This window comes from Ochotona princeps, chromosome 14 (genome assembly GCF_030435755.1).
Source record: "Ochotona princeps isolate mOchPri1 chromosome 14, mOchPri1.hap1, whole genome shotgun sequence".
Classification (NCBI taxonomy): domain Eukaryota; kingdom Metazoa; phylum Chordata; class Mammalia; order Lagomorpha; family Ochotonidae; genus Ochotona; species Ochotona princeps.
The window spans coordinates 32,063,850-32,082,224 of record NC_080845.1 but is presented as its reverse complement, the minus strand read 5'-3'; the positions used below and the strand labels follow the sequence as shown (position 1 = coordinate 32,082,224).

At 54.9% G+C, this 18,375-nt stretch overlaps 2 protein-coding genes across 6 annotated transcripts; both read right to left on the bottom strand.

The window, feature by feature from the left end:
• Window positions 1–277: 277 nt before the first annotated feature.
• On the bottom strand, window positions 278–6,719 carry FANCG (FA complementation group G). 3 transcript variants are annotated; one of them, XM_058672747.1, is made up of 14 exons: window positions 6,512–6,719; window positions 6,240–6,330; window positions 5,786–5,917; window positions 5,328–5,530; window positions 4,478–4,682; window positions 4,197–4,327; window positions 3,956–4,102; window positions 3,685–3,836; window positions 2,533–2,599; window positions 2,035–2,324; window positions 1,845–1,891; window positions 1,106–1,255; window positions 555–678; window positions 278–414 (listed from the first exon to the last, which is right to left on the bottom strand). In XM_058672747.1, exons 1-14 carry the CDS (start codon window positions 6,650–6,652, stop codon window positions 306–308), a joined length of 1,989 nt encoding a protein of 662 aa, XP_058528730.1. In that variant the 5' UTR covers window positions 6,653–6,719; the 3' UTR covers window positions 278–305. The 3 variants fall into 3 exon arrangements, with proteins under 3 accessions (XP_058528730.1, XP_058528729.1, XP_058528731.1); XM_058672746.1 differs by having other exon boundaries at window positions 1,106–1,261; window positions 6,512–6,718; XM_058672748.1 differs by having other exon boundaries at window positions 1,106–1,261; window positions 2,035–2,177; window positions 6,512–6,718.
• Window positions 6,720–10,891: 4,172 nt separating this feature from the next.
• PIGO (phosphatidylinositol glycan anchor biosynthesis class O) lies at window positions 10,892–18,069 on the bottom strand. 3 transcript variants are annotated; one of them, XM_058672534.1, is made up of 11 exons: window positions 18,008–18,068; window positions 16,928–17,433; window positions 16,362–16,505; window positions 16,031–16,154; window positions 15,595–15,754; window positions 15,214–15,393; window positions 13,451–14,978; window positions 12,871–13,077; window positions 12,420–12,643; window positions 11,768–11,838; window positions 10,892–11,621 (listed from the first exon to the last, which is right to left on the bottom strand). In XM_058672534.1, exons 1-11 carry the CDS (start codon window positions 18,055–18,057, stop codon window positions 11,492–11,494), a joined length of 3,324 nt encoding a protein of 1,107 aa, XP_058528517.1. In that variant the 5' UTR covers window positions 18,058–18,068; the 3' UTR covers window positions 10,892–11,491. The 3 variants fall into 3 exon arrangements, with proteins under 3 accessions (XP_058528517.1, XP_004581074.2, XP_058528518.1); XM_004581017.2 differs by having other exon boundaries at window positions 10,894–11,621; window positions 12,420–12,646; window positions 18,008–18,067; XM_058672535.1 differs by lacking the exons at window positions 10,892–11,621; window positions 11,768–11,838 and having other exon boundaries at window positions 12,465–12,650; window positions 18,008–18,069.
• Between the last annotated feature and the right edge of the window lie 306 nt (window positions 18,070–18,375).

Here is an 18,375-nt window from a genome sequence, read left to right as displayed (position 1 = left end):
TAGAAGACAAAACAAGAGATGAATATGCGATTTTACTCCACACAAGGGAGGGGAAACCAGAACAAAGGTGCCACAAGCAAAGTCCACGGGTGCGTTACAGCAGGGCATGCCTCGTCTAGAACCAGAATGTCAGTAAGCAGGCCAGGTTCCAGAGCACCATCACCGACCTGGCTGGTACAGAAGTTGCCTGGCACTTCCAGCGCCAGCCACATCTCCTGGGGGGGGGATAGCAAGCCCTCCCCACAGGAGGCGGTCTCCCCACAAGCAGGACGGGGGCCCTGCTCAGGTCCCTGGAAACATTGCAACTACAGGTCACAAGATTCCAGAGACGACATCTGAAACTTTTCCAGGAAGGTTTTCCGGTCAGGGGGACGGATCCAGCTCAAACAGATTTCTAGGTACAGTGGGAGAGACCTGGAGAGCAGGAAGAGGGGTGTGAAATGTAGGACAAGAGATTGGGCAGCCTCCCTCCCTCTTAATGCCCCATCACCCTCAGTAGGCCTGAGGACACCAGGGTTCCAGCTGCCTCTCAGCCCCAAGCCAACAGGCCTCACTGGCTCGCATCTTCCTGGGGCAACTCTGGCTGGGCCTCCAGCTGCCGCCAGAAGGCAGTGGCTTCATCCCTCCGGTCCATCCTCCACAGCGTCCGAAGCAAGTGAAAGGAAGCGTCTGGATGACCTGTAGCCAAGCCCCCAGAACACAGTGCCTCAGAGCTCAATGCAACGCTCGGTACGATTTTATACGGGGAAGCAGGTCTAAAGGGGGAAGTGTGCTGCCCACACTTCTACAGGGCACCAGGGGTAGATCATCCACAATCCATTCCTAGCCCAAGCTCCATGGTCTTGCATTGGCTGGCCCTTTTCCTGCACCACTCACCTCTCTTGGGGCAGTCATGATCTGTGTGCCAGCACACAAGGAACAGGAAACTCGGGTTGGGGGGGAGCTGCGCACAGACTTGTATATGCCTGTGCAGATGCACGTGAGTAAACCCCTATATACATACACAGCACAACCCCACTCGCCTTAGTCTGGGGACACTATCCTATGCCCAGGCACCTCCCCTGTGGGCTTCTCTGCATAGCTGATATCATGCAGGCATACATACCTGGGCACATCTGTACACCGAGGAGAAAGTCCTGTAGGGCTTTGGCATCCTGGCCACTGGCTATCCATTCCAATCCCCGACTGATCAGGGCAGCCATCCGAAGCTGCTGTAGTGTCACATCTGACATACACCCCTGCTCACAGCTGGAAGCTGTCCCTGGGGACCAACCCCAAAGTCAAGAAGTGTCTTCAGGGCAAGCAAAATGGTATAGCAAGCTAATCTTCTGCCTGTGACACCAGCATCCCATATGGTCATTAGTTCAAGTTCCTGGCTGTTCTACTTCCCATCCAGCTCCCCGCCTGTGGCCTGGGAAAGCAGTTAAGGATGGCCCAAGGCCTTGGGACCCTGCATTCACATGGGAAACCCAGTAGAAGCTCCTGACTCCTGGCTTCAGACCAGCCCAGCTCTGCCCATTATGACTACTGGACAGTGAACCTACAGATGTAAGATCTTTCTCCGTCTCTTCCTCTCTCACTCTCTCTGTAACTCTTTCAAAGAAAAAAAAAAATATATATATATATATATATATACACACACACATATATATTCTTTTTTTTTAAAAAAGGGGGCCTTTCCAGCTACATAGTCACCAAACTCCAAGTCCCCTCTATCTCTTCATGTGTTTGGAGTCCCATTTTCTTAAGACTCCTAGTCTGTTGGCCTAAGATGCATGGAAAGGAACCCACTCCAACACCACCACTTCCAGAAAGTTCAGAAGAAAACTGAGAGCTGAAATCACCTTGTCCTTTACCCTCAGGCACAGCCCAGAAGAGCAGCTCAAGGCACCTGGAGTAGAACATGGAGTAGGGTTGAAGAGGAATCAACCTCAGGGACCAAGGAGGTAGGTAGGTGAGAACAGAGCTCCCCAAATCCCCATCCAGAACATCAGTCCTCCCCACCTTCCCTGGCATTCCCAGCTGGGAGCTCACCGGCTAAAGTCACTAATTGCTTCTTTTGAGGCCTCCAGTTTTGCCCAAGCTTGGCCCTCAAGCAGGTAGGTGGCAGAGACCCAGAGTGGACAGTATGGCTGTCCCTTGGTTCCTTTTCTGACATTTTCAGACAGCCGAGGCATCTTGGGACGCAGAGAAGATGTGCGTCTGAGCAGCTCCTCGCAGACTGTCAAGGCATCCTGGGCTCGGCCTGCCTGGATCAGCGCTGCTGCCGCCTCCAGGAATAGCTCGGGCACGCAGGGCCCTGGGGGACAAGGGGGTGGAGAGAACTGGGGTGGAAGGAGGATGCGGTGTCTTCCAGAGGCATGAAGAGTCACCAGCCCCGATGCCCTTCACCAAGCTCTGGTACCACACAGCACCCTTGCTCCCAGAACAACAACTCCACAGAGAAGCACGGACACCTACCAGCCTAGCTGTACCTCAGAGGGGCTCCCGACCCCTCCGTCTCCCTGCAGGGAACCTTAACCACACACGTACCCTCAACTCCAAGCCATCCAGCAACAAGGCCAGCAAGTCCAAGTAGTGTTCTGCTGCATCGTCTACCCTGAGGAGTCACAAGCCACGAGCCTCATCTTAGGCCCCAGCATCTCACTGCATTGAGAATGTTCTCTTAGCTAACAGAGAGATGCTCAGTGACCCTTAGCCATAGTGGGAGCTGGGTCCATGGGGCTCTGAACCCGGCTCAATATGGGAGCTAGGGACCGGGCTAATGGGCTAATCCTACCCTTGCAAAGCACCAGGATCCCATATGGGCACTGGTTCATATCCCAGATGCTCCACTTCCCATCCAGCTCCCTGCTTGTGGCCTGGGAAAGCAGTGGAGGATGGCCCAAAGCTTAGGGACCCTGGATCTGCATGGGAGACCTGGGGGATGCTCCTAGCTTCGGATTGGCTACTCCGACCATTGTGGCCACTTGGGGAATGAAACAATAAGCGAAGCTCTCTCTCTGTAAATCTGTCTTTCAATAAAAATAAGTCTTTAAAATATATTATCTACATGGGATCTATACCGCTTTTGATGATCTGGGAGGGCTGGTGTTGTGGTACAGTGAGTTAAGCAGCTGCTGCAAGGCCAGCATCTGACATGAGCATCAGTTTGAAATCTACCAGCCATACTCCAATCAAGCTCCCTGCCAATACCCCTAGGAAAACAGCAGAGCTATCACCCAAGTATTTGGGCCCTTGCCACTAGCATGGGAGACCAGCATAGAGTTCCTGGCTCCTGGCTTTGGCCTGGCCCAGTCCTGGTTATTGCAGGCATTTGGGAAGTGGGCCAGTGAATGCACCAGGCACATCAGCAGGACATTGGATTGGAAACAGAGCAGCTAGGACTTGAACTGGTGCTCATATGGGATGCCATTTGCAGGTATCAGCTTGGCTCACTGCACCACAACTCTAGCCTTAAGTTGATAGCGTTATATGGCCTACAAATGTTATCATACTTATCTAGATGGCACCAGTTACCCCCCAAAAATTCCCTGTTCCCAGTCTAGATGTAGAGTCTTCAGAATGAATCTAGCAGTAAGGCCCCTACAGCTACCTTGGTTATCACTCAACTCACAAAAAGAAAAGCAGTATCACACTGCAGGTAGAGGAAGACGAGCTCCGGTGGGCAAGGAGGAACCTCACCTCCCAGTCTGCAGGCATCGGCTTGCTAGCAGGTGCTTGGCTTGCCCCTGCGTGCCACAGTAAAGGGGCGAGGCTGGGTCAGGTGGTGGAAGTAGTAACTCTGCCTCAATGAGAAACGGAAGGGCTTCAGAAGTATGTACAACACTCAAGGCCTGACGGGGACAGAAAGAAAGGGATCCATCACTGCCGAGAGCCACACATCCCTACGCTTGCTTGAATCCGTTGTGGCCACATGAGCACCTCAGTCATCCTGCACTGGGCAGTTCCTCACCTCTACCAGGAGTTCCAGGCTCTCGAGCTCTGCTGCTGTGTCTCCTAGCTGCCGATACAACCTGGAGGCCTCCAGGAGCGGAGGACCCAAGGCCGAGCCCTCTTTCAAAGCTGTGATCAAGTAGAGCAGCGCGCTCTGAGGGTGTCCCTGGAGGAGTAGGGGGACGCAGGCCTCAGCGACTCTCACCACACAGAAGGCTACCCCCACGGTCCCCCTGTGCCACCCTAAGGCCTTTTTTTACCATCTTTCGGAGACAGGTCCCCACTGCCGTGTACACCTGGACCAAGAGAGCCCGGGAACACAGACCAGAAGCAGCTTCGTGCAGGCTGCTCAGCGCCCGGGGCAAGCTCCCTGAAGTCAGCTCCTGAAGTCCTAACAGCCATCAAGTGTGAGTCAGGACAGGGCCTAGGGCGGGGGGCATGATGAGGAGCAAGAGCCCAGAGTCCCGAAGGAGTTATGCCAGGGAGCACAGGAGCCCAGAAAGCCCTGGAAGGGAGGAATGCATGAGTCAGGCTTGCTGACCTTGGCTGTAGGCAAACGCTGTCAGCACGGCATCCCTTAAGCTCCGGGCATCCTGCAGGATCAGTGGGCCGTTGGATTCCTCAACCGGGGGGGTCCAAGATTTTAGAAGTAGCAGTAGTTCCTCATGGGACCCACTCTGGGGTCCCTCACTCCTGGGAAGGGAGTTTCCTGTGGTCAGACCTGGAGTTCCAAGGTTCCTCTGATCCTAAGAGGAAAGCAGCAATGCCATGTGAAAGACTGAAGCTGGAGGAGGATTACAGCAAGGTCACAAGCACCCGTATCCTACCCACATTCATCAGGTTAGTTTTTTAAAAAGTGCTCTGGGGCCTAGCGCAATAGCAGAGTGGTTAAAGTCCGCACCTTGCACGCCCTGGATCCCATATGGGCGCCGGTTCTAATCCCGGTGGCCCTGCCTCCCATCCAGCTCCCTGCTTGTGGCCTGGGAAAGCAGTCGAGGCCGGCCCAAGGCTTTGGGACCCTGCACCCACGAGGGAGACCCGGAAGAGCTCCTGGCTCCTGGCTTCAGATTGGCTCAGCTCCAGCCGTTACAGCCGCTTGGGGAGTGAAACATTGGACGGAAGATCTCCCTCTCTGTTTCTCCTCCTCTCTGTACATTTGACTTTCCAATAAAAATAAATAAATCTTTAAAAAAAAAAAAAGTAAACCACATAAAAAATGCTCTGAGGGCGGAGTGGCTGGCATAGTGGCTCGATAGCTTAATCATCCTGCTTGAGGAACCAGCATCCCACATGGAAGCAGGCTCAAGTCCTGGCTGCTCACCTTCTCATCCAGCTCCCTGCTTATGACCTGGGAAAGCAGTGGAGGATACTCCAGGTCCCTTCCCCATTACCTGGCTGCCATTCAGGGTCTGGAGCAGCAGGGTTAGATCCCCAAGGCGGTCTGTGCTCAGCCAGAGTGCAGCCTGCAGGCCCAGCAGTCGGTGCAGAGCAGGGAGCAGCTCCGGAACGAGGGAAGAAGTGTGGAGGACAGCGTACCACAGTTCCAGGAGTTCCCTCTCCAACCTGAGCCCAGGCTGCTCCTGTGTCTCCAGCACTATGGAGGACAAATATGCAGGCGGCTGAGGGGAGACTTCATGCTCCATCTCCCGCTCCCCTGCTTCCCAGCCTGCTCTTCCGTAGAAGCCCAAGGGTTACCATGAAAACATCTTGGTCTGGTCTGAGGCACACACGGAAGATCAGAGAAGGGCCTCTCTCCCCACCGAGGTGACAGCCCGTCTTGCTCCTCCCTTCCCCCCGTCCTGAAGTTGAAGCAGGGCACATAAGCATGGGAGACAACCTCAGCCCTCACCTCTCTCTAGGCCCTGCTGGATATCCTGGGCCTGGTCTTGGGAGAAACTCTTGGCCAGGCTCACCTTCAGGATGAGGAAATTGCAGATGACAGTCAGCTCCAGGCGGAGAACAAGGACAGTCGCTGGGAGTCCTGGAGCAACAAATGCTGGTGTCACAGACCGTTCCCCTTCGAGATTCCCCAGAGAAGATGTCAACCTATAAATGCCTCACTAAAATGGTCTCAATAAAGTATCCAAGCTTTGGACAAAGTGTCTGGAACTTTCCTCACTTTCTTCTGGCTAAGTTCTAGAAACCGTTTATTCAGATGCCTAAGTATGTACATGTAGAATTCACTGGTCCAAAGACTATTCCGCCCGAGAGCCTGTGCCTTATTGGACTCCCACTCCGCACCCCTCGCCAATCCCAGAAGCCAAGGAGGATCTCAACATCCCAGAGGGAAAGTCCCTACTTACCTTGCAGGCTGTGGAGGAGCTCTCGGAATCCTTCCACTGTGTCCTGAGCCAACCGCAGCCGCCTCAGAGACGGCCCAGAGCCCTGAGCCACCTGCCAAAGGTGCAACGCACGTCACGGCGGGGCAGTCTTTTTCTCTCTCCTTGCAGGGGCAAGGGATGCGTTCGTTTTCGGGCTCAGCCACTGCCCCACCGACTACAGAACATTCCCAACAGCTGCAAACCCGTTTTGTATGGTCTTGGGGTCGCAAAACGAGGCTTCCGGCAACTGTTACCTTGACCTGCCGAACCAGTCGGTTGTTCTTTTCCTTCCATAGATCCAGACAGTTGGTGCGCGGCTCTGAGGAGTCCAGACCGGTCGACGGAGACTCGGCGTCCGAGGCTGGACTCCCGCAAGGAGAGGCAGGCGCGGCCATGGCCCCGAGCGCTTCCAGACCCAGTTGGCTCGCCAGCTCGCCCGGGGATCCCAGCCTACCCGCCTGGGGGTCCCACAGCCTGCTGGCCCGGGGATCCCGGCCTACCCGCCCGAGGGTCCCCACCAGGCCCGCCCGGCCTCACCCAGAGGAACACCTTCTACGCGCGGCCCGCCCTGACTCCACCCTCGCCTCTGATTGGTCGGGTCTGCAAATCTCTCGGCCGCGATTGGTCCTCTTCAAGAAGCGACTCCCGCGGGAAACTAGGAAAGGGAAGGGCGGGCCGGAGGAGCCGCGGGCGGCCCGAGCGGGAGGTCTCGCGGCTCCTGCTTTGGAGGAGGCCGAGCCCTCGGCAGTGAGCCGGTCCGGGGTCGCGGCGCGGACGGCCTCCATCCCCGAGCTGTCCGGGTTCCCCCGCGCGCGCTCCATACTAGGAGTCGTAGTGTAACCCACCATGGCCGAGAAAGGTCCCAGCCAGGACTGGCCTCCACCAGCTGGGTCCTTCCTCGTTGTCACGCCCGCTCTCCCGTAGGCTCACCCACTGGGACACCAACCTCCTCACACACCACCCTCAAAAAAGCCTTGACCTTACAAATACGAAATCAACTCAGGATGAATCTCAAGCTAAATATGAGCTAAAATATGTGTGGTCCTTCTGGAAGAAAACGTAAGGGAACATCTTCCTGACCTTGGGCTGGGCTTCAAGTAATGAAACACAGTGAAAACATCAACAGAAAAGAAAAAGTCGGATTTATTAAACATTAAAACTCTGCTACAAAGACATCAAGGAAATTTAAAAAGGAAAGTCAGAAAGCGGGAGGATCTGTACATCATACACCTTGCGAAGGAGAATAATGTACAAAAATCTGACACCTATGCGGGATGGAATTCTCAGGAGACTCCTAGACTGGCCTGGCTCAGCTCTGGCTGTTGTGAGTTTGGGGAACGAACCAGAGGACAGAAGATCTCACGCTCACTCTCTCATTCTTTCAAGTATATAAACCTTGCTTAAAAGATGAACAGGCCCAAATTGTGGCACATAGGTTAAACTTCTGTCTGAAATACTGGCATTTGGCAATTAATGAATTTTTTTTTAGAATAAAACAATCATTTCATACACAAAAGGTAAGAACACAGGGACCACATCATGGCCTGACAGGTAAAGCCAATGCCTGCAATGCCAGTTCAGGTCCCAGCTGCATCACTTCCTGCCCAGACCCCTGCTAATGTGCCTGGCAAGGCAGCAGAATATGGCCCAGAGCTTGGGGCCCTGCCACCCGTGAGGCAGAACAGAAGAACAGAATGGAGGTCTTGGCTCCAGGAGTCTACCTTGCCCGGCCCTGGCCATGGCAGGTATCTGGGGAGTGAACCGGTGGATGGAACATACATCTGTGTCTCTTCATCTATTTTCAAATAAATCAATCTTAAAAGCACACACACAGATGTTTCAGCATCATTAACCAGGCACAGCCCCATCGTTTGCAGACATTTGGCGAGTAAACCAGCAAATGGAAAATATTTCTGTGTAAATCTGCCGGTCAAATAAAACAATCTTAAAAATAAAGCAGGCAGTGCCATTGCACAGCGAGCTAATCATCCCATATGGACGTTGGTTCCTGCCGTGGCAGCTCCACTTGGAGTCCAGCTCCCTGCTAAGTCAGCAGAGGATGGTCCAAGCTCTGCTCCCGTGTGGGAGATCCAGAAGCAGCCCCGGGCTCCTGGCTCCACATTGGCACCACTCTCTATTGCGCCATTTGAGAAGTGAACCAGCAGACAGAAGATCTCTCTGCCTCTGCGCTATAACTCTGCTTTGCAAATAAAAATAAAAACTAAGTAAAATCTTTTTTAAAAAAACATCGGGGGCCCGGCAGCGTGGCCTAGCAGCTAAAGTCCTCGCCTTGAACGCGCCCTGGATCCCATATGGGTGCCGGTTCTAATCCCGGCAGCTCCACTTCCCATCCAGCTCCCTGCTTGTGGCCTGGGAAAGCAGTCGAGGACGGCCCAAGGCTTTGGGACCCTGCACCCGCATGGGAGACCTGGAAGAGGTTCCTGGTTCCCGGCTTTGGATCGGCGCACCGGCCATTGCAGTCTCTTGAGGAGTGAATCATCAGATGGAAGATCTTCCTCTCTCTTTTCCTCTCTGTGTATCTGACTTTGCAATAAAAATAAATAAATCTTAAAAAAAAAATTAAAAACATGAAAGGGGCCAGTGTGGTGGCAAATGAGGCTACTCTTCTGCCTTACCACCAGCATCCCGTATGGGTACTGCTTCATGTTCCAACTCCTTCACTTTTTTTTCCCTTTAAGATTTATCTATTTTTATTGCAAAGTCAGATCTTCCGTCTACTGACTCACTCCCCAAGAAGTGGCGGCAATGTCCAGAGTTGAGCCAATCCGAAGCCAGGAGCCAGGAGTTTCTTCCAGGTCTCCCATGCAGGTGCAGGGTCCCAAGGCTTTGGGCTGTCTTCAACTGCTTTCCCAGGCAAGCAGGGAGCTGGATGGGAAGCAGGGCTGCCGGGACAACAACCAGAACCTATGTGGGATCCCAGCACCTGCAAGGCTACCATGCTAGGACCAAACTCCTTCACTTCTAATCCAGCTCCCTGTTTAAGGTATCTGGGAAAGCAGGAACAGATTGCTTAAGTACCTAGGCGCTGCTGCCGATATGGGAAACCCAGAGGAAGCTCCTGGCGTTGACCTGGTCTTACCCCCAAGTATATGGTCATTTGCAGAATGAATTAGGGAATGAAAAATCTCTAATTCTGCCTTTCAAATAATTTTTTCTAAGAAAAAAGTTCTAAAATCTGTGTTTATTATACAACTCTGAATATATAAAAATCATTTAATATACTTCAATTAATTTTATGGTAAATTATATATTCTGATTCAAAAATCATTTAAGGCAGAGAGAGAGAAAGGTCTCTCACTGCTGATTCACTCCCAAATCCCTGAAAAGGTCAGAATTGAGCCAAGCCAAAGCCAGAACCCAAGACCTCCTCCCAGCTTCCACCAGGGCGACCAATGATCCATCTTCCAGTTGCCCTAAACATTATATATTTTGCATCACTTTATCTGAACCCTGTAACAGTAGGCACTATTGGCTGTTAATAATGTGAGTTCTTCCCTGAGAAACCTACCATTGCAGTAAAGCCTTTTCACCTCATAACCACTGCTTGCTGACTTAAGGAAAGTGCTATCCCATGGTCATCATCATTTGTAAACATCTACTTTACCTCAAAGGCAGAAGTACACAGGGTCAGAAAGAGAGATGGAGGTCTTCCATTTGCTGGTTCACTCCCACAATGGTTGCAATGGATAGGGCTGGCCCAGGATCAAGCCAGGAGCTTCTTCCTGGTCTATCTGAGTGTGACAGCCTCTGCTCCTCTGCTGTTTTTCCAGGAGCACTAGCAGGGAGCTGGACTGGACTGGAAGTGGAGCAGCTAAGACTGGAATTGGTGTCCTGCAGTTTCACCTGCTGCACCAAAATGCTGAGCCCATTCCAGGGCTGTTTCAGTAGTCCCATTTCCTCCTGACCTGGCAAGACTTAAACTTCAAACTCCAGTATTATTCCTTCTCTTCAGAATGTTATCTACTTACACACAAAAAAATTTTAGTCACCTTTGCCACAACTCACAGGCTAACCCTCCATCTTCAAGCACCAGCATCCCCTATGGTCACAGGTTTATGTCCTGGCTACTCCACTTCCTATCCAGGTCTTTCTTGTGGTCTGGGAAAGCAGCAAAGGATGGCCCAAATCCATGGCTCCTGCACCTATGTGGGAGACCAAGAAAGCTCCAGGCTCCTGGATTTGGATCAGCTCAGCTCTAGCTATTGTGGAGGATTTATTTTCTTCAAGAGCCAGAGAGACAGCTCTTCAATCCACTGATTTACTCTCAAAACATCTGCAATAGGCAAGACTAGGCAAGGCTGAAGCCAGGAGCCAGGACTCTCTCCAGGTTCCAAGCTTGGCTGGGACCCAGGTGCTTAAGCCATTATCTGCTTCCTCTTAGTTTCCTGACAGGACCTCGAAGAGGAAGTGGGGCTGGAACCCAGGCACTCTGCTACAGGTTCTAAGAGTCCCAGGTGGCGACTTAACTGATGCGTCAAGTGCCTGCTACTTCCCAACTCATTTGTTACACATCTCTGGGAGGACCCCATGCTGACACTTCTAAGTATGCCATGGCAGTGCTGGGTGGACAAACGACACCTGCAGCCACACTGGGGAAGCGCATTAGTCACTCCGTTTGGTTCAATTAGGAATAATCGATGGGCCATGTTACAGAATGCTCTGTAAGGTCGGGGAGGTCTGACACAAGGCAGCACAGCTGGGAAGTCAGCAAGATTCCCACACCAGTGAAGGGCAAAGGCTCTTGGGCAGCAAAGACCCAGCAAAGGAAGTTACTCAGTGCTGTTCCAGACTTCAGACAGTAGAGCTCGTGTTCCGTGACGCCTGAGCTGCTTCTCATTCTCAGCAATGTGTTGCATGGCAAAGGGAGAGACCCTTACAGGACACGGAAGTTTCCCCTACATTTCTCACACACATATTTACATTAATATTTTATTCTTCTTGGGAGACCAAATTCTTAGTCCCTCAGATGCATCCAAGCCTAAGGTCATGGACCATTCTAGACTGTAACTCTCCACTTGATCTTAGCCAAAAGGCCGAGAAGCGATCCACTATAACTCTGAATTATAGTGAAGTCCCAGAAGCCAGCAGCCCCTGGCTGCATGGCGGTAGGAGATGGTGAGGCCAGGCGTCTGCAGAAGATCATCCAGTGCCTGGATGGGCCAGGCTGACTTGTCCTCCAGCTCCCACAGTGCCAGCAGCCACGACAGCCTAGGCTACCTCTGCTGGGACAAAACTAGCTGCCTGAACCAGGAGCTCACAGCACCATCCACTCGCATCACCAGAGCTATGCCCAGGAGAAGTCCCACGCTGCTCACAATGAAGCCCAAGGCTTCAAAAATGAACCTGCAATGGAAAGTGCAGACTCTCAGGGGGCGGTCAGCGGCCTAGCCCCTCTTCTTTATGGAGGCCAAAGCTGCTCAGCCTGCACATTCACACTCTGCTCCAAAAGTCCCCCCCCCCACAGTCCATCCTCAAGCACACCCACTCACTTGGGGGCAAACACCTTCCAGACCATGAGATGCCTGCGGAGGATGGAGGCTGCCAAGGCACAGGCCAGAATCTGAGGGAAGAAGGCCGGGGCCAGGTTACTCAGGAGAATGGGGAGGGAACAGGGAGAGTTACTACAATCCCCTTATAAAACGTGAGGAGGTGGGAAGTTGTGTGTGTGTCACTAAAAATGATGAAAACCAAAACCATGGACTATGGGTTGAGACGCAATTCTTTTTTTTTTTTTTTCTGGTTAACACTGATTTAGCACATAACTCGGGCAAGTCTCCATTCATCTGTAATGCAACACTCAGGCCCTGCTTCCCAAGGTGGAAGATGTTGGGGCACATTCTCTGCCCTGGAGAAGGGCAGAGACCTCACTGCAGAGTGGGGGAAGGAATTCTGGCCATCAGCTCATGCTCCCAGCCTGCCCACTAGTGAAAATCCCCTCATGCAACAAACAGGGTCCAGATTAGGCTGCGAGAGGGAACTGGCCCAGGACTGGGATTAGGGAGACTCAGGTAAGTCTCCACACTGCTATCTGAGGTCACTGAGCTTACCTGCCCCTCGGGGAAGACTCCCAAGGTTTCAAAATTCTCTAAGGACACACGTGGGGAAAGGTGGCCGTCTCCCCGGTCTGTCCCCTACACTCACCTGGATGCCAAGGACAAAGAGGTACTTGAGGCCCAGCTGCAGCAGCGCTGCGTTGAAGTGCTGAGGGGCGTCCCGGAGCCGCATCTCCATCAGTGGCTCCTCCCCATCCTCCTCCTCTTCCTCAGGCCTGACTTTGGTTTCAGTCTCCTGCCCTGGGAGGTGACGTCTCTTCTTTGGCCCTTGACGCTCACACAGGAAGGGCCAGAGCAGGAGCAGTGGACAACCTACTGCCTCGAGGGAGTAGAGCTGCTATCAGTGGAGGACCTTGGTGGACCGGCCCACCCCGTCCCCAACCTGCCTCAGTGGCTCAGTGTTCACTGAGCCTAGGCCTAGGGGTACCAATGATCTAACAAAAACACATCTCCCCACTAAAATCTGGAGCCAGGAGGGATCCCTTTCTCTCCACACGTTCAAAGTAGACAATGGAAGCTGAGGAGGGCCAAGGAGGTACCTGCAAAGAGAAGGTGGGAGGCGAAGGTGTTGGCTCCCACTAGCAGAGCAGGAAGCCAAGTAGACGATCCATGGCCTTCTGGGAATCCCACAAAGGCTGCATGCCAGTGGATGGCAGGGAAGACAGGCTGGTGGCCCGTGGAGTAAAAGGTCTGTGTGGCCATGAGGGCCCAGGCTGAGACTGCCCGCCAGGGCACAGTGAATGGGCCTGAAAGGAAAGACCCAGTACTTGGCAAACGTCTCATCCCCTCTCTAGAGCCTACTGCTCCACACCAGTGCCGATTCGCTCACTCTCTCAACCGCATGTTCACTTCCCCCATGGAAAAATCAAAGTCTGCTCAGGAGGAAGCAACACTTCAACACACAAGGAAATCTTGGAGGACTCCTTGCCTCGTCCCCCCCATGAGCTCTGTCAGCTAGCAGGAAGAATCAACTAGTATCACAGGGCAGAAAAGAAATCAGGAATGCCTTCTCAGCTTCCAGGGTGTGGAGTGAAAGTGAGGAGGAACTGCTGGAACCTCAGGCACTGGGCTCGCGTCACCCCTGTTCTGGGCTGGTTCAGAACTGGCATGTGCACTCACCAGGGGTGGTGACAGGGCTCCCGGCAGCCAGCAGGTGCAGGAGGAGGAAGCTCTGCAGGAACAGAAGCAGGAACACAAGACTGATGCGCTCTGCATGCAGCAGCAGGAGTGGGAAGGCCAACAGAGTGAGGGCCGTCACCATGGCAGCCGAGTAGACGCTCCCCAAATGATAGGCTGCCACTGTTAGTGGACCCTGAGACCTGGCCCTCTCAAGCCGGCCCCGGAACTCCTCCTGCATGTGCCGGTAGATTTGAGGGACCACATAATCCAGGTCGGCCTGAGAAGTGGGGGGGCCTGAGAAGGGAGTGAGGACAGTCCTGGTCCCTGGGGCACTGGCTCCAGCCTTCACCAGCACCGTCACGGGCCTCCAGAGCAGCAGCAGGAGCCCAGAAGCGGCCAGCCCCACCACTGCCCGAGGCAGCACAGCCAATGCCCCCGACACCAGGGCCCGGAGCCGTGGCGGCGCTTCATCTGCTCCTGAAGCCAGCGCCCAGTAGGCAGCGGTGCCCAGTGCCATCAGGGGCAGCCCCCAACGTACAAAAAGAACGGGGGGCTCAGGGCTCTTGAGGTTCCCATAGTGGCGAAGCCAGAGGCGCACAGAGGCTAACAGGGCCACCAGGGCCCCAACACAAGCTCCATACCACAGATTCTTGGCTCGACCACCCACCACGGATGCCAGCGGACTCAACCACGGAGAGGAGTGGCAAGCGGGTGTCTCTTCAGGGCAGCGATGGAAAAGCCCAGCTAGCCTTGTACATAAAAGCAAGCCAACTCCGAGCCCCAGGGCATATGTGCCACTGTGCCGTGGGGGGCCTGTTAGAGTAGAAGAGCCAAGGCGGGGTACTGTGAGCTGCTTGGGTGGTAGCATCGGGCCCTCCCAGTGAAGCTGCACCACAAGCAGCAAGATGAGCGAGCCCAAAAGGAAGGGGGTGGCCCTGGCCTCAGCTACAACAAAGCTATCGGAGAAGAATGCAGCCAAGCGAATGAGCAGAAGCAACAGGATGGGCGCTGGGATGGGAAACAGGGTTGTGAGCGGCTTCCTGGTCCCCCAGCTGGTCCAGGCTTTCCACAGAGAAGGCAGGAGGGAGCCCATTGCAGCCACTGCCACTAGAACCACCAGGTCCAACTTTAGCCCGGTGGCCACCAGCAGTCCAGCAGACACAATGGCCCCAGTCAAGCCCCAGGCCACAGGGACCAGAAGTAGGGAACGGAAGGGGAAAGCTGGGGATGTTGCCCACTGAGATGCCAGCATGCAGAGAAAGCAGGCAGCAGCCAAGAGAATGGCACCCCCCGCCATGCGGACCAGAGAGAAACGCGCCCAAGACTCGAGGCACAGGGCCCGGGCTCCCCGCAGGAACTGCTGCAGCTCTGCAGTCACAGTCTTCAGCGCCGCCTCGGTCCCCAGCGGGTCCTTCAGAAGCCGCTGGTAGTCAGCAGAGGCCTTGGAGAACAGGTGCTGCAGCTGACGGAGCTCCGTCATGTGGAGGTCCTGAGTGGCTGCTGAATAGGTGTGAAGAAAGCGGGACACCTGGCGGAAAGCAAAATCAGAGGCCACGGTGAACAGAGGCAAAGACAGGGATCTTAAAAGGGTCTACCTGGGAATCAGCTCAAACTGTCCACTACGGGGGAAGGGTGGGTTAACAAAACAGGAACAAGGGGATGGCAGGTGGAATTAGCAGTGGACAAAGGACAACACAGTGGGTCATTGAGCTTCTCTCCTGGCCACCCCAGCTTTGTCACATGAAAGCCAGCCCCTTCCCTACCTGCTGGGCATTGATAAGGAGGGCCGAGGCTTGGGCTAGAGCAGAGGAGAGGGGCTGGGCATCCTTGCCCCCTGAGAACAGCTCAGCCATCACTTCTCCAATGTTCCCGAATGGGATGGGCAATCCCAGCAGCAGAGCCAGTGTGGGCACAAGGCTGATTTGAGGAATCACCTCTGGTTCCTAGGTGGAGGGAAAAGTACAGAGCCCGATGGGCTCATCACAATGCTGAAGTTGGTATCTGGGATGAAAAAGTTAGAGGTGTGGGTAGGAAACGGGAACAGGATCCACCAGGAGCAGGGATCGGGGGAAGCGTTAGGGATGTTGTCAGCGCAGTGTGCACTGAACATTGGCAGACTGGATGAGGAGCTGTGCAAATCTCACCTCTGGTGGAGCGCTGGTGAACAGGGCCGTGGGGCTGTATACAAAGAGTGCAGCTGAGACCTCCAGCTCACTGTCCCCTCCGTGGTCACCAGTCATGGTCATCCCGTGGTCCCCAGCCACCACCAGCAGTGTGTCATTTTCCAGACGCTCCACAAGTCCCCTATGAGCCAAGAGAGGTGTTACAGATAAGGGATGGGTAAAGACTTTGCTCAGGGGTCCACTGACCTCCAGGTACCCTCTATGGCCATAATCCTGACACCCAAAACTACACACTGTTACTCAAGACGGCTGGGGCCCCTAGAGTCACAAACAGCCTGGAGAGGACAGCATTCAGCCAGGACAGAGACTCTATGACGAGGACTTACTTCTTCTGGAACCTTGGATCCCAAGCTTCTCAGATACACACCCACTGCCCCAACCAGTACCCCACACTCACTGGATCACCTGGTCCATCTGGCTCAGTTTCTTGGCCATTTCAGGGTGCTGAGGGCCATGCTTGTGGCCACAGTGATCCACACCCAGGAAGTGGGCAATCAGCACGTCCCATTCACTGCTGTCCACTGTGAAGGGGAGAAAGCTGAGTACTGGGTGCTCAGGGCCCACACCTCCGCCCCAGCCAGGCTTTGACATTCCCCAGGTGCTGCTCCCACAGGAGGCTCTGCATGCTTGTGTGTGTGTGTGTGTGTGTGTGTTCCCATCTGTCCCACAGTGGCCCTCCCCGCCTTGCAGTCTTGGTCACAGACCGAGGCTGCCCGCCCCACGCTCACTGGTTGGATAGAGGTGCTCCAGGATGCCGTGGTCCACGGTATGAAGATCTCTGACGTTGAAGGACGAGAAGAAGAAGGCTTGGGAGAAAGCTCCAGGGAAAAGGTCTTTCCAGGTGTCATCTCCCATGAAGACAACACGCTTTCCTGCGGGGACACGAGCGGGGGGCGGGGAGAGAGGAGGATCCACAAAGACCTGCAGCTCACCCACTAGCTCCTTATTCTCCAGAGCCTAATGTCTGCAGGGCGTTTCCCGTGATAACCATGTTCCATTGAGGCCCCTCCCTCCTGCTTCCCAATCACCTGCCAGCTCTCAGGGCCTGAGCATTTTGCCAAGGCCTTTCCCCACCCTGTGAACTGAGGCCCCATCTTCGCTCACTTCTGTCCCTTTACCCAGAGCTCCCTGCTGCAGACTCCAGGCTTCACCAAGAAGACAAAGAACAGACGCACATCTCTTTCTCCTCCCCAACCCTCGACTCCGTAGCCAAGCCTCTACTCCTGTAGCCCAATTCCTGGCTCCCTGACTTCTCAAGCAATTTGCCAAGCCCTCCCAAGGGGCACAGACTGACCTGCATCGTTGAGCTGCCTAATGAGATTGTCTTCTACTATGGCGTGACTGGCAAAGTTACTGCCAGCGTCGATAAAAGTGGGCAGGGAGCCGGTGGTGAGGGCCTTCAGGCGCTGCATTGTGGTGGTAGGGGGATCAACCAGGGATCGATAGAGCCGGGCATGGTAGGGCTGGGTCTCCAATAGCCTTTGCAAAGAACCTAGTTTGCCGAGAAAGGGCACAGGTGGCTCCACAGAGGTAGGCGGACGCTGGGGCTGGGCAAAGTCAAACCGCAGAGCGTCGATCAGCACCAAAACCACTCGGGAGAAGCGGGGAGCTATCCAGCAGGCCCCCGGCTTCCCTGGATGCTCCCCCGACAGGGGCCCAGGGCCTGGGGGCTCTTGGCAGCTGCTGCGATTAGGGAGCTCCAGGCGGGTGAGCAGGAAGCCACTGGTGAAGAGGGCTATGCCAGCATAGAAGAGGAAGCTGACCCAGGCCAGGAAAAGCAGCACCGAGACCTTCCACATCCTGGGAAGGGCAGAGGAGGGAACCGGTCATTGAAGGACAATCGCTCACTATCACACTCAGCTAGAACCACTTGTGCTCCGAAGCCTGTCTGGACAGCAGTCCTGTGGCTAGCCCATCGCCTCGTTCCATCGGGCCCTCGAGGTCCCCAGGCCAGGGGCGCGTCCATCGGGAGCTGCAGAGCCCCACCTGCGATGCACTCAACCAGGGGCAGAGAAATCTTAAGTGTACGTTCAGTACACTCACAGCCTGCCAAGCCAACTTGTGCCAGGTGCAGGGCTGGGTGGCCAGGCCGCCCGCGCCGCCTGGCGGGCACCGAGGGGACGGCGGGCAGGAGTCGCGCTCCGCTTCCGGGCGGCCCGGGCCGCCTGGGGGCCGAGGTGCGACCTCTCTCGTGCCCGGGGCAGGGCCGACAGGTGGAGCGGCCGGCAAGGCATCGCAGGGCGCCGGGCCCGCCTCCGCCTGGACACGCCGGGCCCCGGCCTCGGTACCCTCGGTAGCGCGTCGGGGCCAGGGCCGCTGCGCCCTTCCTTGGGGATAAAGGAGCGTGAGGAGTTCGGGGCAGACCCTGGCTCACCTGGAACGGCGCCCGGAAGTGCGGCAGCGCCGCCGGGGACCTGGCACCATCGAGGTGCGTGTGGCGGACAGAGCGGCCCGCGGAGGCCTCCGTCGCCCCCTGCCGGCACCTCGGTGGAAATCCGGCGAGGCCTCGTGAAGGGTTGGCCAGTTTGACCACACTTGTTAAGGTAGAAGGGATGAAGGGGCCAGGAATTTAGCTAGCGGGCTTCAGGGCCCATTCGTGGTGAGGCGTACAGGGTGTGGAGTCAAACATGGCTCCAGTCCTAGCTCTGTCCCTCATTATCATGATTTGGCTTTGCCTAGTAAAATGAAAATAATGCTACTCTCTGCTTTGCTAACTCCCGTTGATAGGATTTCTATCGATAG

What these genes read in the sequence shown, in the direction of transcription:
- FANCG (XM_058672746.1), bottom strand. Translation starts at nt 6,652, where the DNA reads ATGGCCGCGCCTGCCTCTCCTTGCGGGAGTCCAGCCTCGGACGCCGAG. An exon ending in GCTCCTCCACAGCCTGCAAG is followed by an intron (nt 5,918 to 6,239) that starts GTAAGTAGGGAC and finishes TTGTTGCTCCAG; the next exon opens with GACTCCCAGCGACTGTCCTT. An exon ending in GCCTGGAACTCCTGGTAGAG is followed by an intron (nt 3,837 to 3,955) that starts GTGAGGAACTGC and finishes TGTCCCCGTCAG; the next exon opens with GCCTTGAGTGTTGTACATAC.
- PIGO (XM_004581017.2), bottom strand. Translation starts at nt 18,057, where the DNA reads ATGGTGCCAGGTCCCCGGCGGCGCTGCCGCACTTCCGGGCGCCGTTCC. An exon ending in GGAGCACCTCTATCCAACCA is followed by an intron (nt 16,155 to 16,361) that starts GTGAGCGTGGGG and finishes TCCCCTTCACAG; the next exon opens with TGGACAGCAGTGAATGGGAC. An exon ending in TCACCAGCGCTCCACCAGAG is followed by an intron (nt 15,394 to 15,594) that starts GTGAGATTTGCA and finishes CCCTCCACCTAG; the next exon opens with GAACCAGAGGTGATTCCTCA.